General features: G+C 39.0%; 1 protein-coding gene and 1 non-coding gene across 4 annotated transcripts in view; both read left to right on the forward strand.

The window, feature by feature from the left end:
- Positions 1-16,747, forward strand: part of LOC128657072 (gastrula zinc finger protein XlCGF57.1-like) — a 73,234-nt gene extending 56,487 nt beyond the window's left edge. For all 3 annotated transcript variants that reach the window (XM_053711301.1, XM_053711302.1, XM_053711300.1), the window contains exon 8: positions 15,556-16,747. In XM_053711301.1, coding sequence (XP_053567276.1) covers positions 15,556-16,637 — 1,082 coding nt within the window. In that variant the 3' untranslated portion in view covers positions 16,638-16,747. The remainder of the gene's footprint in view (positions 1-15,555) is intronic.
- LOC128658577 (U5 spliceosomal RNA) lies at positions 8,696-8,814 on the forward strand. Its single transcript, XR_008402251.1, has one exon. It is a non-coding gene; the product is annotated as a U5 spliceosomal RNA (small nuclear RNA).
- Positions 16,748-18,290: the final 1,543 nt, after the last annotated feature.

Raw genomic sequence — 18,290 nt, forward strand, 5'->3', positions numbered from 1 at the left:
TGGCGCTACATAGATGATATCTTTGGCATTTGGTGGGGCGACATTGGTACCCTCCAGCGTTTTATGCTGGAATTGAATTCTGCAACAAGGAGCATGAAATTCACATTATCCTGGAGTGAGGAGTCTATAAACATTTTGGACACTAAGGTATATAAGGATGGGGGTGTGCTAAAAACTGATTTGTATAGAAAGGATACAAATAAGAATAGTCTCCTTCACTATACTAGTGCACATGCCCCAGCTCTAATTAAGTCACTTCCTTTTAGCCAAATGTTAAGGGTGAGAAGAATTGTGAGAAATGATGCCTTAGCCCTGGTTGGACTAAAGGAGATGGGAGATAGATTTTTGGAGAGAGGTTATACACATAACATGATAGAGGATGTCATCAAAAAGGTACTGGAATTACCGAAAGGAAGGGTCAATAAGGAGAATAGCCTAAATAAGAAAGACCCTGACAAGTTGGTATTTATTTCAGAATATAATGCCTATGCCTTTAGCCCAAGAATTCCAAGAATATTACGAAAACATTGGCACATTTTAAGTGAGTGTAACCCTGAAGTGAAAGCCTTTAAACAGCCGCCTATGCCAGCATACACTAGACTCCCCAGCCTAAGAGATAAGATAATCTGGGCTGATGTGGGGAGTAAAAAGAAGAGTAGACAGGGCTTTATAACCGCAAAGAATAATGGCTGTTTCCCTTGCCTTAATTGTTCAAATTGTAACAATATGAATAAAGGAGATAGTTTCACTCACCCTTTAATGGGTCATAATTTTAGGATTAAAGGGTACTATAATTGTAATGCCAACTTTGTAATATATCTAATTAAGTGTCCATGTGGCATAATTTATATTGGCGAGATGACCCAAGGGGTCAGGGATAGAATCCTACAACATAAATCAAATATTAGGACCAATGACCTTAATGCTCCTGTAGCATTCCATTTTTTGAAAAAAGGCCATACTATCTCACAATTAAGATTTCAAATTATTGATTATGTACACATTCCTAGAAGAGGAGGCAATAGGGAATTACTCCTTAAGAGATGTAAAGCCTTTTGGAAAATAAATTAGAGTCATTAATCCCCAAAGGTATGAATAGGGAACTTGATTTGAGTGTATTTATATAAAGGCTGATTTCAGGGTTTATTTATACAAGTTATGTGATAGATTTTGCATTGTCTATGACTTAATCTGTATGGTAGAACTGCTGCTTTCCATGTCTGTTTAGATGTGTTTTAAATTATAAAAATATTTTTTTATTGAAAAATAGTATACAGTATATAGGTGTAGACCACTAGGGGGTCAGTATATACAAATGAAAACCATAAAGGTATATTTAAAGTGTTAATTAAAGAGGTGTGGTCAACCTGCCTACAGGTACTTAAGTTGGTTAATGGGTACATACACTGTATGAACATGAATAAGGGTGCTTGACCCAAAACGTTGTTCTGTTTTAACTACTTTTTGCTGCCCATATGATATGGAATAAAAGAAGGTTTGGAAATTACAAGTGGTGCTGCTATGTTCTTGATATTTGGCACTTTTTTTACAATGCCGGCGCATTGAATTGTGTTACAATTTCTTTCATGTAAGTGGCAAGAGTCCATGAGCTAGTGACTTATGGGATATACATTCATACCAGGAGGGGGCAAAGTTTCCCAAACCTCAAAATGCCTATAAATACACCTCCCACCACACGCATACTTCAGTTTTACAAACTTTGCCTCCCTGTGGAGGTGGTGAAGAAAGTTGTGCTTGATTTTCTTCTGTGAAAGGCGCTTCTAAGCATTTTGAAGCCCAATTCCTCTGAGTACAGTGTTTGTCAGAGGAATGTGAAGGAAGTATTGCCTGTTGATTAAGTGGTTTCACCCATGGGAAATCCTTTCAAAGGCTCTCTGTAATCGGTGGTAGGGATTCATTCCTTGCCTCCCTTTTCAAATCGACGTTATACTCCTATACCATTACCTCTGCTGATATTTTTCAGTACTGGTTTGGGTGTCTGCTATATGTGGATGGGTGTCTTCCGGTAAGTATGTATTTTAAGACACTCTTAGCTATGTTTGGCGCTTTATGTTATAAAGTTTTAAATATATGTATTTGCTTATATTTGCCAAGAGTCAGGTCTATGTATATTTCCCTTTTCTGCAGACTATCAGTTTCAGTATGGAGTTTTTATTTGGGAAGATTATTTTTTATTTCTATCTCTTACCTGGGGTTTCAGACGTCTTCAATCTGACTTTGTTTCCAAATTTTCACGGGCAAACTAGGCTCGCGGGGACGCAAAATGCAGTTTTTTATGGCGTCATTTCTGGCGTGGAAATTTTTTTGGCACGAAAGTGCATCTAAGGTAACTTAAGTGTTTTCATTTCCTGCATCTTTGTTGGCGCGCGTTGTTTAGGTGAGGAAGACGCACTTGTTATGACATAAGTTGCGTCATTTTCTGATGTTAACTTTGGTGCCAAAATATTTTTTTCCTTTTTGTGTCTTGCGTCCTACTTGGCGCCAGAAATCTTTTTTGTATATAACCCCTCTTCCTTTTTGCTTCTGGCTCTCTCCATGTTAAGAACTATGATACTAATTTTTTTGCATTCTACTTTTGCATAAGTATTATTTCTCAATCCTGAAACTGCTATATGAGGAAATTGGATATTTTGTTTAAATGTTATTTTTTTTCTTTTTACATTTTGCAAGATGTCTCAATCTGATCCTGCCTCTGATGTTGCTGTAGAAACCATGCTGCCTGAACACAGTGCTACCAAAGCTAAGTGTGTCTGTTGTAAATTAACTGATGTTATTTCTTCAGTCCAATTATGTGGCATCTGTCATGATAAGCTTTTGCATGCCGATAATGTTTCTATTAGTACTAATACACCGTCTCTTGTTCCTTCAACGTCTACAGTACCTGATATTCCTGCAGATGTTAAGAATTATATTACTGCAGCTATAGATAAAGCTATGTCTGCTATTCTGCCTTCAAATAAACATAAAAGTTCTTTTAAAACTTCTCATAAATCACACAGCTGTTGCTGGACACGGCCAGAGCACAGAGATATTAGTGCTGCGTAATATGTTGGCACTCTACAAATAAACGATAATAATATCTGGTCTTAATGTAACTGGAGTGAATAAGGGAACCTTCTTCCTGAGCACAGACATTGGAGCCTGTTATCAGCATGAACTCATATGTGTTAGGTCTGGAACTACGTTACTATACAGCCTACATAAGAAACAATACGGACCAGGCGTGACGTCAGACGCTGTCCGTAAACGGCCGTCCATACACACGTGTGAGATCTGTGTTTGCAACTCGGGAGAGACTGTCTTGGCACCCGCAGCGGTCCCTGGTGTGACTGAAGACTTCACAGGCGGTAAAGTAAAGTAAAATACTGCTTCAACAATGTTATAACTTTGACACTAAGCACTTTACGTTTTCAAATATACTGGACATATACAGGACTAATCTCCTCTATTGGAAAATAACACGCTAATCTATATCATACAGTGAATATCTGCTGTATCCTTTGGGCATATGCTTATCTAATTTTTTAACCTATGCATAAAGGTGTTTGTTTTATCTATCTTGAGTTTTAGCTATTGACTGATTTATGCAATTTTACAGATCATACATGTATTTTTTGTCTATCTGAACTCTTATATTTAATACATTTTAGCGACTAGCCGTTACATAGGATTTTATAAATACCTAGGGAGACGTCCCTATTTAGATTAGTTGATTTTATGTTTACATGTTGATTCTTATGTTTATAGTTTGATTTTTAATAAATAATTTTTTACACTATATTGGTGTCTGATACCTTTAGCCCTTGGCGCCCTCTCTATCTATAAGCCCTAAAAAGCTTAACACACCATTTTTATCACATCTTGACACTTTTTAGGGATAGTGTCTTTTAGAGAGGTGTTTGGTATTAGTTCCTAAGCGCACTTCTAAACTCCTGCTTTCTCTTAAAGAATTATATTACTGCAGCTATAGATAAAGCTATGTCTGCTATTCTGCCTTCAAATAAACATAAAAGTTCTTTTAAAACTTCTCATAAATCTGATTAAATTTGTATTGACCGACAGTATACTGAAATATCCTCCGCTGATGAGGATTCTGAATTTGATATCTGTCTTGATAATAAAGCCAGTAAACCTTTGAATACTGTTTTTAAACCTTCTAAGGTTGCTCCTGAGGTTTTTCCTGTTCCAGATGCTGTTTTTGATATGTTTACTAAGGAATGGTGTAAGCCTGGTTCTTCTTTCAATCCTTCTTCTAGGTTTAAGAAGTTGTATCCTTTACCTGTGGCTAATTTAGAGCTTTGGGAAAAAGTTCCTAAGGTTGATGGGGCTATTTCCACTCTTGCCAAACTTACTACTATTCCTATGGAAGATAGTACTTATTTTAAGGATCCTTTGGATAGGAAGATTGAATCTTATCTTAGAAGAGCATATTTACATTCTGGCTATATTCTTAGACCTGCTATTTCAATGGCTTATGTGGCTGTTGCTTCAACATTTTGGTTGGATAGTTTAGCACAGCAGGTAGAAGATAATGATTTGTCCAGCATTATTCTTTTGCTTTAACATGCTAATCATTTCATTTGTGATGCTATATTTGACATTATTAAGATTGATGTTAAATCTATGTCTTTAGCTTTTTTAGCCAGAAGAGCTTTATGGCTTAAATCTTGGAATGCTGACAGGGTGTCTAAATCTAGATTACTATCTCTATCTTTCCAGGGTAAGAATGTTTTTTGGTTCTCAATTATATTCTATTATTTCCACTGTTACTGGTGGGAAGTGAGTTTTCTTACCTCAAGATAAAAAAAATATAAGGGTAAATTTAAGGCTCCTAATCGTTTTCGTTCCTTTCATAAGAATAAGAAACAAAAGTCTACTCCTTCCCCTAAGGCCACCGGTTCCAATTGGAAACCATCCTCAAATTGGAATAAAAGGGTATCGAATAGGATTCAGAATAAGGCCTCCTGTGAGAAGATTCTTTCTCATATTCCAACAAATCCTGTGAAAGCTCAGGCTTTTATGAAATGTGGTTCAGATCTAGAGCTATCAGGGGTGATTGTTCTGGTTCCTCTACAGGAACAGGGTTTGGGGTTTTATTCAAATCCATTCATTGTCCCAAAGAATGAGAATTCTTTCAGACCAGTTTTGGATCTGAAACTTTTAAATCGTTTTGTAACTTTCAAGATGGTGACTATAAGGACTACTCTGCCTTTTGTTCAGCAAGGGCATTTTATGTCCACAATAGACTTACAGGATGCTTATCTTCATGTTCCAATTCATCCAGACCATTATCGGTTTCTGAGATTCTCTTTTCTAGACAAGCATTACCAGTTTGTCGCTCTTCCATTTGGCCTAGCAACAGCTCCAAGAATCTTTTCAAAGGTTCTCGGTGCCCTTCTATCTGTAATCAGAGAGCAGGGTATTGCAGTGTTTCCTTATTTGGACGATATCTTGGTACTAGCTCAGTCTTTTCATTTAGCAGAATCTCACACAAATCAACTAGTGTCGTTTCTTGAAAGGCATGGTTGGAGGATCAATTTACAAAAGAGTTTCTTGATTCCTCAAACAAAGGTCACCTTTTTAGGTTTCCAGATAGATTCAGTGTCCATGACTCTGTCTTTAAAAGACAAGAGGCGAATGAAATTGGTTTTAGCTTGTCTAAACCTTCAGTCTCGATCATTCCCTTCAGTGGCTATGTGCATGGAAGTTTTAGGTCTTATGACTGCAACATCGAACGCTATCCCCTTCGCTCGTTTTTAATATGAGACCTCTGCAGCTTTGTATGCTGAATCAATGGTGCAGGGATTATACTCGGATATCCCAATTGATATACTTAAATCCCAACATTCAACTCTCTCTGACTTGGTGGTTAGACCATCATCGTTTAATTCAGGGGGCCTCTTTTGTTCGTCCTACCTGGACTGTGATCACAACAGATGCAAGTCTTTCAGGTTGGGGAGCTGTCTGGGGATCTCTGACAGCACAAGGGTTTTTGGAAATCTCAAGAGGCGAGGTTATAAATCAATATTTTAGAACTCCGTGCTATTTTCAGGGCTCTTCAGGTTTGGCCTCTGTTAAAGAGAAAACCATTCATTCATTTTCAGACGGACAATATCACAACTGTGTCATATGTCAATCATCAGGGTGGGACTCGCAGTCCCCTAGCTATGAAAGAAGTATTTTGGATACTTTCTTGGGCGGAATCCAGCTCTTGTCTAATTTCTGTGGTGCATATCCCAGGTGTAGACAATTGGGAAGCGGATTATCTCAGCTGTCAGACCTTACATCCGGGGGAGTGGTCTCTCCATCCAGATGTATTTTGTCAGATTGTTTAGATGTGGGGTCTTCCAGAAATAGAGCTGATGGTTTCTCATCTTAACAAGAAACTTCCCAGGTACCTATCCAGGTCCAGGGATCCTCAGGCGGAAATGGTGGATGCTTTAGCAGTTCCTTGGTTTTACCAGCCTGCTTATATCTTTACGCCTCTAGTTCTTCTTCCAAGAGTAATCTCCAAGATCATCATGGAACAATCGTATGTGTTTCTGATAGCACCAGCATGGCCTCACAGGTTTTGGTATACGGATCTTGTCCAGATGTCCAGTTGCCAGCCTTGGCCACTTCCTCTAAGACCAGACCTTCTGTCTCAAGGGCCGTTTTTCCATCAGGATCTCAAATCCTTAAATTTGATGGTATGGAAATTGAACGCTTAGTGCTTAGTCATAGAGGTTTCTCTGACTCAGTGATTAATACTATGTTACAGGCTCGTAAATCTGTTTCAAGGAAGATGTATTATCGAGTTTGGAAGACATATCTTTCATGGTGTTCTCATAAATTCTCCTGGCATTATTTTAGAATTCCTAGACTTTTACAGTTTCTTCAGGATGGTTTGGATAAAGGTTAGTCTGCAAGTACTTTGAAGGGACAAATCTCGGCTCTTTCTGTTTTATTTCATAGAAAGATTGCTTCCTGATATTCACTGTTTTGTTCAGGCTTTGGTTCGTATCAAGCCTGTTGTTAAATCAATATTTCCTCCTTGGAGTCTTAATTTGGTTTTGAAGGCTTTGCAGGCTCCTCCCCTTTTGAGCCTATGCATTCTGTGGATATTAAACTACTTTCTTGGAAAGTGTTGTTTATTTTGGCTATCTCTTCAGCTAGAAGAGTTTCTGAATTGTCTGCCCTCTCTTGCGAGTCTCCTTTTCTGATTTTTCATCAGGATAAGGCTGTTTTGCCGACTTTGTTTAAATGCCTTCCTAAGGTTGTGAATTCTAACAACATTAGTAGGGAAATTGTTGTTCCTTCCTTGTGTCCTAATCCCAAGAATACTCTCGAAAAATCTTTGCATTCTTTGGATGTTGTAAGATCTTTAAAATATTATGTTGAAGCTACTAAAGATTTCAGGAAGACTTCTAGTCTATTTGTTGCCTTCTCTGGTTCTAGGAAAGGTCAGAAAGCTTCTGCCATTTCTTTGGCATCTTGGTTAAAGCTTTTGATTCATTAGGCTTATTTGGAGGCGGGACAGTTCCCGTCTCAGAGGATCACAGCTCATTCTACTAGATCAGTCTCTACTTCATGGGCTTTTAAGAATGAAGCTTCAGTTGATCAGATTTGCAAAGCAGCAACTTAGTCTTCTTTGCATACATTTACTAAATTTTACCATTTTGATGTATTTGCTTCTTCTGAAGCAGTCTTTGGTAGAAAAGTTCTTCATGTAGCTGTTTCAGTTTGAACCTTCTGCTAATGTTTTAAGTTTTCTTTTTTCAATTTATGAGAAAAACTTATTTTTGTGTGGATTTAATTTTTTCAGCGGCAAATGGCTGTTTTTATTTTATCCCTCCCTTTCTAGTGACTCTTCTGTGGACTTTCACATCTTGGGTATTTCTATCCCATACGTCACTAGTTCATGGACTCTTACATGAAATAAAACCTAATTTATGTAAGAACTTACCTGATAAATTAATTTCTTTCATATTGGCAAGCGTCCATGAGTCCCACCCTTTTTCTGGTTGTTTTGATTTTTTGTATAAAATTATATTTCCAGTTCCTCTTTTTTTGTATGCTTTTTTACTCCTTATTTTATCACCCCACTACTTGGCTATTCCTTAAACTGAATTGTGGGTTTGGTGAGGGGTGTATTTATAGGCATTTTGAGGTTTGGGAAACTTTGCCCCTCCTGGTAGGATTGTATATCCCATACGTCACTAGCTCATGGACTCTTGCAATATGAAAGAAATGAATTTATCAGGTAAATTCTTACATAATTTTTTTTTTTTAGTTTTTTCTTGGGCGTTCACCTGTGGGTGCTGCCTTCTTTTTCTTTGATCTGGTTAGGATGTATTTGTGAGATTTTTTGGAAGCTGATGTTTGTTATAGTTTTCCTGTTGGGAAACATTTCTTCTCTGGAATTTGATACTAGAGATTTTGTGGTCGCTTTGGCACTTCCACGGAAGTTGCATGTTAAGGTGTTAGTTACATAGTTTTATAGATCCTTTGTCAATCACTACTCTGGTTTCGATTTTTCTGTGACCTGGGTCAGTTCGGGAGTGACCTATGTAGCAGGCTGGTCCTGGTTGGGCGCTGGGTTCTGTTCCTTAAGGTCTATTCCATCCACGTTGTGCTGGTGTATCTGGCTGACCTGGTTGGATGGTGAGTTGATCTCTCAGATGAGGAGTTCATTATACTCTGGTTCCTCCTTTATAATGAATAAATCTTTCCCCTTTGGATAAGGATTTACGTGGAGAGGAAAACCATGAGTTTTCAATAATTTTGTTTTGAGGTTCTGCCCTTGGCAGGGCTAAGAGAGAAGGCCTTTTCATTCATAGATGTCAGGCTGGTTCTTGCTGCTTCCTTTTGGGTGGGGCATCAGGGGGTTTGTACTCAGTCCTCTTTGTCCTGTTCCTGATTGTTGGTGGGGTTCAAAAAACGGATCCTGCTAAGACTTACTCTGGGCATTCCGAAGGTTCTTTGTCCTTGGAGCTAGCGTTCTCCCTTCCTAATTGGACTGGAGGTTTTGATGACTCCATTAACATTTGGGGTACCAGGTCGGGATGCTTTTTATCCCCCCTATGGTATTCTTTTGGCCTGCCTTTTTTTTACCTTGGTACTTCTTCCTTAAGGGGTCAAGGTGACTTAGGCTTCCCTTTTTTCTCTTTCTGGGACTGGTTGTTGGGTCATCGGTTTTGGAAGTTTGGGCATTTATGGCCTCTTTTCTTCCTCCTGTTTCTCGTCTGCTCCCATGTTTTTGGGGGCTCTGGAGAATGCGTTTGTCTCCATTTTGCCCTGGATCTACCCTTACTTACAACATCTCTGCTTGATATGTCGTTTCCTGGGATATCGATGCTTGTTCATCATTCTTTTTCCTTGTTCTAAGGGGGGTTGCCGGGAGTTTGATCCAGAAGGATCGTTTGGAGAATATATTGCTGACTCTGTTACAGAAGTGTGCTATTTCTTGTCAGCTCCTTAGCTGTTGGTCTTGGGGGTATTATCCCTCAAGTCTTGAGGAGTTATATTCACTGTCTCTGGGATGCTTAGTCAACGTCCAGTGTCCTAGGACCTTTGGATGTGGCTGTGATTGCATCTCCTATGGTTCTCTGTCTGAGGTATTCCTATGATTCCTCAGGGGTTACTAGCTTTTGGCCGGCTCCGGTTTCCGGGTGCCCAGTTTTTCTGGGCATGGTTTGGGATATCTGATTGGACCTCTTAGTTGGATCCTGGGCGTTTCAGTCCTTACGGTTCTGAGACATCCCCTTACTCCTTCAGGTGTTGTCTTTCTCTTATCGAAGACTTGGAAATGGCCTGATGGTTACTTTAGCTACCTAGCAAGCGGGAGATTGCGGTTGACACCTATTACAGCTATTTGCACTCTAGAGGTGTGCTAGCTTGCTGTTTGTTTGTCTACTGGGCCGGCTGTTGCAGCTGGATGGTTCCTCTTCAGTTGGTTTTGTTTTTGCCGTCTATCTGCTGACGCACGCTCCATGCCTGTGGGTGGGTGAGCATTTGTATTTTGCATTCCCCTCCCCTTCGGGATTGGGGTATGCCACAGTATCCACCTGTTGCCCCGGAAGGGGGTCCCTCTGCCTTGCGTGTGGGATGTCATGAATGGGTGGATCCTGATATTTTGCCATCACTTTTGTTTCAGTGTGGTCTCCCTTTTGTCTGAGTGTCCCTTCATGTAGGGAAGGGATCTGGGTCTGGGTTCTGGATCCCGAGATCGTCCTATGTTCTGTTATAGCTTAGTAGTTTAGCATGCCAGTCTTGTTACATATGGTCCGGGTTTGTCTACCCTTTGGTACCGTTTAGTTCCCTCTTTTCTTCCTTTTTGGGGATATGGGTGGTCTGGGGAATTAAGAAAAAAGAATATATAATGTGTACTAGACACACCAATCTTCCAGGGGGCGCCCTTAACAGATGTATAATATCATGTGGAACAGCAACATTCAAAAATAATACTTAAAAACAATAATAAACATGCAAATTATAATCCATACAAAGAAAGTCCGAAAGGAGGAGAATACTCCAAAAAAAAAAAGAAAAAAAAAAGGTCAGCTCTCTGTTATAGGAGCGTCAGGATCCTGGTAATTCGGATGGTCTAGGAGAGAAGAACACAAAGGCGCCCAATGGCCTAATACCATATACACAGAGTGGATACAAGTAAGCAAAATGGATACTCACAAACGGACAGCACCTGAAGGTGCAAACAAGCAGACTGGAACCTCACAGTTGCCCAGCTAACTGGATATGAACAGCCAGATATTCAAAGGGGAGTCCACACTTGTAGATTCCAATGTGTTCCTATATACAGGAAGAAAGAGCCAACAGCCCAGCACAGTTTAGTACAAGGATGTGTGTATTTATGGAAATAAGCACACTTACATGTTCCAAAGCACCTCCAGGTGCAATCAAAACAGGCTGGAGCTTCTGAGCCGCCCAGCTGACTGATTCCAAGGGTTCAGCAGGTCACAAAAAACTCCCAAAGAGTTCAGAGATGAAAAATATTACCAGAAAAACAGCAGCAAGTGTATGAATAAAAAATATACTTTATTAAAAGTGACGCATTTCTCAGCCGTTATGTGGCTGTTTCTTCAGGCTAATACATCAGGTTGAATATCTGGCTGTTCATATCCCGTTAGCTGGGCAACTGTGAGGTTCCAGTCTGCTTGTTGGCACCTTCAGGTGCTGTCCGTTTGTGAGTATCCATTTTGCTTACTTGTATCCACTCTGTGTATATGGTATTAGGCCATTGGGCGCCTCTGTGTTCTTCTCTCCTGGTCTGGGGAATTGTTTATTTCCCTTCCCTCGGACATTGCCAGTCATTTTTTGTGCTGGGTCCATTGCCTCGATGAGGGGGTCTGAGGTCTGTTGGCTTTGACCGCATTTCTTGCCTAGATCTTGTGATCTCTCCTTAGGTGGAGTTTAGCTGAGTCTCTTACTCAGCAGGGAGTCTTTCTCTGCTGGTTTTGAATGCTCTCCTGCTTTTCTCTTTTTGCCTGGGAGGGAGTTGGTTCCTGCACTTCTTTGGAAGGTTCCCTCTGTGGGATTCCTGGTGCAGTTCCTAGCTTGATATGTTAGTATTAGTGGCTGGTGTCTGCTAGATTTGTGTCGCAGCATTTGAGCCTGGGGCTTCATCTGGAGCACAATAAGTGCTATTTTTAGGCGGTTATGGGGAGTGAGTGTCTATTCCTCGGTCGCTCTTTCATGAGTACAGACTGCACTCTGTATGAGGTATGGGATCTGCCTAGTCCTTCTGGGTCTTCATTGGTTTCATGGTCTTTTGGACTTCCATTCAGATAGGGGTAGGGTTTTTTTCCTCCCTTCTTTCTGTCCGGTCGTTAGAGTGTATTCTCTATGTCTTGTTGCAACCTTGGGTTGCGCTTGGAGTTCTGCTGGGGTTCCTTTTTGCCCTAGTTGCTGATCTTTAGATCTCTTGTTGAGTCCTTCCTTTTTTTTTCTTCTGCTTCTTCCCTTCAGGGAATATGTGGAAAATGTACGGGCTTGAAGCCTACTTGTCTCTTGAAGCAGACTTGTCTCTTTGGGGGCTTTGTGTTCGGTGGAATCTAGCGATTCTGAGCGGTCTCTATCTAGGGCCTTGCTGGGTTTAACTGATGGGCAGTTACTTGGTCCTTTCAGTTTTTAGCCTTCTATTCTGTTTAGCAGTTTTTTTTGTCTGGTGTTTGGGTAATTTCAGGCTGTGCTGCCCTTCGAATGGGCCGCCTCGTCTACCCACCCTTTTTTTGCATTCAGTGTCCTCTATAGCTTGGGTATTGTTTTCCCAAAAGTAATGAATGCAGCTGTGGACTCTCCCCGTTTAAGAAGAAAAACTTAAATTATGCTTACCTGATAATTTACTTTTCTTCTGACAGGGAGAGTCCACAGCTCCCCGCCCACGATTTTTATGTAGGGCAGACGTTTTTTATTCTTCTGGCACCTTTTTTCACCTGATATTTCTCCTACTGCTCCTTGTTCCCTTAGCTGAATGACTGGGGAATGGGGGAAGTGGGGAAGGTATTCAAGCCTTTGGCTGTGCTGTCTTTGCCTCCTCCTGGTGGCCAGGTTCTGAATTCCCAAAAGTAATGAATGCAGCTGTGGACCCCCCCCCCCCCCCCGTCAGAAGAAAAGAAAATTATCAGATAAGCATAATTTAAGTTTTTTGCCTGACATGTTGGTGTTATATCTTTCAGTTGGATGTTATAAGTTTCACTGAGTAATTACAACTGGATAAACAAAAAATGTCTGTCTTTATTTCAGACTGCAAAGCAAAAATTTGATTATTTTCAAGGGGGATGATTCTTTTCAATACCCACTGTACATGTGTGACATTTGTCTGGAAAGGAGGGGATAGGTGAGTGTGCATGTGTGACATATCTGAAGAAAGCAGGGCACGTGTGAGTGTATGTGCGTGACATGTCTGAGGAAAGCAGGGCACGTGTGAGTGTATGTGCGTGACATGTCTGAGGAAAGCAGGGAACATGTGAGTGTACGTGTGTGACACTTGAGAGGGATGTAGGGCACATGCAAGTGTTTTTGTGTGACATGTCTGTGGGAAACAGGGCAAAGATGACATTATGTGTGCGAAGTGTGAGGTTTGCAGGGTACAGGTGAGTGTACATGTGAGCTGTATCTGTGGGACACAGGGCATAGATGAGTGTGTGATGAGTCTGTGGAAAACAGGTTAGTGTACATGTGTGAGATGTATGTTCACTAATATAGTTTATTTTACATATTATATATTAATTTTTATATAAAATGATAATCTGGTCTTCATTACAAATAAAGAATACACTCACCGGCCACTTTATTAGGTACTCCTGTTCAATTGCTTGGTAACACAAATTGCTAATCAGCCAATCACATGGCAGCAACTCAATGCATTAAGGCATCTAGACGTGGTGAAGACGACTTGCTGAAGTTTAAACCGAGCATCAGAATGGGGAAGAAAGGGGATTTAAGTGACTTTGAACATGGCATGGTTGTTGGTGCCAGACAGGCTGATCTGAGTATTTAAAAAAAAACTGCTGATCTACTGGGATTTTCATGCACAACCATTTCTAGTGTTTACAGAGAATGGTCTGAAAAAGAGAAAATTTCCAGTGAGCTGCAGTTGTGTGGACAAAAATGCCTTGCGGATGTTAGAGGTCAGAGGAGAATGGGCAGACTGTTTTGAGATGATAGAAAGGCAACAGTAACTCAAATATCACTCAATACAACCAAGGTATGCAGAATACCATTTCTGAATGCACAACACATTGTACCTTGAAGCAGATGGGCTACAGCAGCAGAAGACCACATTGGGTGCCACTCCTGTCAGCTAAGATCAATAAACTGAGGCTACAATTTGCACAGGCACACCAAACTTGGACAATAGAAGATTGGAAAAACGTTGCCTGGTCTGATGAGTCCTACCTGAGTATTGTTGCTGACCATTAGTCTATCTTTTTTGGGGTTATCCCACACTCTTTAAATATATTTTTAAATGGATGTTAATAAAGTTTAAAATATTTTATAAACTTTAGTGCTTGGCGTATTTTTCTGGTTGTTGCTGACCATGTCCATCCCTTTATTACTACAGTGTACCCATCTTCTGATGGCTACTTCTAGCAGGATAATGCACCATGTCACAAAGCCCAAATATCTCAAACTGGTTTCTTGAACATGACAATGAGTTCAGTGTACTCCAATCGCCTCCAGTCACCAGATCTTAATTCAATAGAGCACCTTTGGGATGTGGTGTTACGGGACATTTGCATCATGGATGTGCGGCCAACAAATCTGCAGCTATCATGTCAATATAGACCAAAATGTCTGAGGAATGTTTCCAACACCTTGTTGAATCTATGTCATGAAGAATTAAGGAAGTTCTGAAGGCAAAAGTGGGTTCAACCCGGTACTAGCAAGGTGTACCTAATAAAGTGGCCAGTGAGTGTATATGTCATGAATGCAACATTCTAAAACAATAAAACTGAATGTTTTGTGCACATAAGCAATAAGCAGTCATGTTGCATATTAAAGTGCTTTTAAACATAACCCTCTTTCCAGTGAAGTAAATGCTCTTAGCCTTTTTTTAAAGGGACACTGAACCCACATTTTTTCTTTTGTGATTCAGATAGAGCATGCAATTTTAAGCAACTTTCTAATTTACTCCTATTATCAAATTTTCTTCATTCTCTTGATATCTTTATTTAAAGAGCAAGAATGTAAGTTTAGATGCCAGTCCATTTGTGGTGAACAACCTGGGTTGTTCTTGCTGATTGGGGATAAATTCACCCACCAATAAACAAGTACTGCCCAGAGTACTGAACCAAAAACTTGCTGGCTCCTTAGCTCAGATCCCTTTTTCAAATAAAGATAGCAAGAGAACGAAGAAAATTTGATAATAGGAGTAAATTAGAAAGTTTTTTAAAATTGCATGCTATCTGAATCACAAAATAAAACAATTGGTTTCAGAGTCCATTTAAGTTAACTCACTAACTGTGGTGCTTTTGTTATTTTGGAGATTTGTCACACATTGATATCTTTTTGGATTAGCTGCATTGTGGTTTTTAAGCCTTTTCATCTAAATAATCCTCCTCATCTATATGGCATAACAGAATTGCCTGAGTTGGCTGCTAACTATCACAGAAGGTGTAGTTGACACGTGAGTGAAATTCTTCTCTCTGTTGAAGCTTTTATAAATTGCTTTGGTATACTACACCACCTGGGGCAATTTTCTTTGTTTTTATTGTTCTGGAGTCATCCTTTTAACTACAAGCACACAAGCAGTAGTTATGGGCTGAAACCATTTTAAAAGGACTAGATACGTTAGGTAGAAAAACAACATTTCAATTTAGTTTGGTCTCTGACTAATTGTGAATTCTTAGAAATTGTCCCTAATGTCTAATAAACTGCCATTAAGCCTTAGATAGGAAGCTGGGAAAAGATCTAGTTGTCACAGTGTATTCTACAAGGGTATGGGATTGACTAAATCAGAACAGTTTATATGTTCTCATGATAAAATATTTATGTAAATAATAATATTACTCCCATTGTGTTTCTTATTGACAGGTGAATTCACAAACTGCAATAATCCTCGTCATAATCAGAGTGCAGATGCTTCTTTACATCTTCAAAATCAAAGAAGCCACATGGGAAATGTATGTTCTGAATGTGGGAAATGTTTTCTTAAGAAAGCACTTCTTTCTAAACATCTAAAAATTCATACAGGAGAAAAGCCATTTTCATGTACTATATGTGGGAAATGTTTTACTCAGAAATCAAATCTTTTTCGTCATCAGAAAATTCACACAGGGGAGAAAGGATTTTCATGTTCTGACTGTGGGAAATGTTTTTCTGTGAAATCAAATCTTATTAACCATCAGAAAATTCATACAGGGGAGAAAGGATTTTCATGTTCTCACTGTGGAAAATGTTTTACCCAGAAATCAAATCTTATCACTCATCAGAAAATTCATACAGGGGAGAAAGGATTTTCATGTTTTGATTGTGGAAAATGTTTTACTCAGAAAAGAACTCTTATTAGGCATCAGAAAATTCATACAGGGGAGAAAGGATTTTCATGTTCTAAATGTAGGAAATGTTTTACTCAGAAATCAACTCTTATTATTCATCAGAAAATTCATACAGGAGAGAAAGGGAAGAAAAGATTTTCATGTTCTAAATGTGGGAAATGTTTTCTTAATAAATCACATCTTTTTAATCATCTAAAAATTCATACAGGAGAAAAGCCATTTTCCTGTCCTATATGTGGGAAATGTTTTACTCAGAAACCAAATCTTTTTCGTCATCAGGAAATTCATACAGGGGAGAAAGGGTTTTCATGTACTAAATGTGGGAAATGTTTTACTCAGAAATCAAATCTTATCACTCATCAGAAAATTCATACAGGGGAGAAAGGGTTTTCATGTTTTGACTGTGGAAAATGTTTTACTCAGAAAACAACTCTTATTAGGCATCAGAAAATTCACACAGGGGAGAAAGCATTTTCATGTTCTAAATGTGGAAAATGTTTTATCCAGAAAAACACTCTTATTAGGCATCAGAAAACTCATTTTAAAAGAAATCAGAGCTTAACATCCAAAGTACAGAGGGTTACACAAAGTTGTAACCCACACAATATGAAGTGCTGATGACTGCATGTGATCCTCTGGGGTGCACAGTTTTAGAGCTGTTTTGAGGCCCCTTCTGCACCTCAAGCATTTATGAGGTGACCCCAGGTTGTATTTTATTTAAATCAAAAAAAATTTAACTCATGATTTAAATTACTAGTCAGCAAGACTGATTCAAATCATGGTTTTTATTTTTAGAATGTTTTAAGATAATTATTTTTCCAGTTATATCAGACCATTACTGATTTTGTTATATATCATTAGATATGCATAGATAGATCATTGAAGTGAATGAAATTATTTGGAGGTGAGCTATCTCCAGTTCAATTGCTTAATATTGGATGGAGAAAATGATTACATTAATAATAACAATAGAAATATTTTTAACTAAAAAAATAACTATTTCTTTCATGTAATTGGCAAGAGTCCATGAGCTAGTGACGTATGGGATATACAATCCTACCAGGAGGGGCAAAGTTTCCCAAACCTCAAAATGCCTATAAATACACCCCTCACCACACCCACAATTCAGTTTTACAAATTTTGCCTCCTATGGAGGTGGTGAAGTAAGTTTGTGCTAAGATTTCTACGTTTATATGCGCTTCCTTTTGCAGACTATCAGTTTCATATTTGGGGAAAAAACATTATTTAGGAAAATATTTTTTCTTACCTGGGGTATAGTCTTTTTTCAGTTGACTGCTTTTTCATTAAATTTTGCAGGCAAAATTAGGCTTGCGAGGGCGCAAAATGCCAAATGTCCGATGACGCAAATTCATAATTTCCGGTGTCTTAGTTGACGCCGAGTTCCTTGCACAAAGTTCCGTCTACTATGACGCGAGTGTGTCATTTCCGGATGTTGTTAGCACCAAAAAAATTTCAGTTTGCTTTGTGCGTCATACTTGGCACAAAATAATTTCATCTAGATTGTAAGTTCTCACGGAATAGGGCCCTCAATTCCCCCTGTTTTTATCTGTAAAATGTTGTGTCTTATCGTATTGTTTCTCCATTGTACTGTTATCCTTGTACCCATGGGCAGCGCTGCAGAATCTGTCGGCGCTTTATAAATAAAGAATAATAATTATTATTATTATTATTTTTGAAAACCCCATTCCTATATGCCTATTGCCTTTTTCTATGTCAGAGGGCTATGCTGTTTGCATTTTTTTCCCATTCTTGAAACTGCCATATAAGGAGATTGATAATTTTGCTTTATATGTTGTTTTTTTCTCTTACGTTTGCAAGATGTTTCAATCTGATCCTGTGTCAGAAACCACTGTTGGAACTCTGCTGCCTGATAACAGTTTGATCAAAGCTTAGTACATCTGTTGTAAATTTGTGGAGATTATATCTCCAGCTGTGGTATGTAATAGTTATCATGATAAGCTTTTACATGCAGAGAATGTGTCCATCAGTAATAGTACAATGCCTGTTGTTCCTTCAACATCTAATGTACATGATATACCTGTGAATATGAAAGATTTTATTGCTGATGCGATTCAGAAGGCTTTGTCTGCCATCCGCCTTCTAATAAACGTAAAAGGTCTTTTAAAACCTCATAAAGTTGATGAAATTTTAAATGACCGACAACATACTGAATTATCCTCCTCTGATAAGGATCTATCTGATTCAGAAGATCCTTCCTCAGATATTGACACTGACAAATCAACTTATTTA

Source organism: Bombina bombina, chromosome 4 (genome assembly GCF_027579735.1).
Source record: "Bombina bombina isolate aBomBom1 chromosome 4, aBomBom1.pri, whole genome shotgun sequence".
Taxonomy (NCBI): Eukaryota; Metazoa; Chordata; class Amphibia; order Anura; family Bombinatoridae; genus Bombina; species Bombina bombina.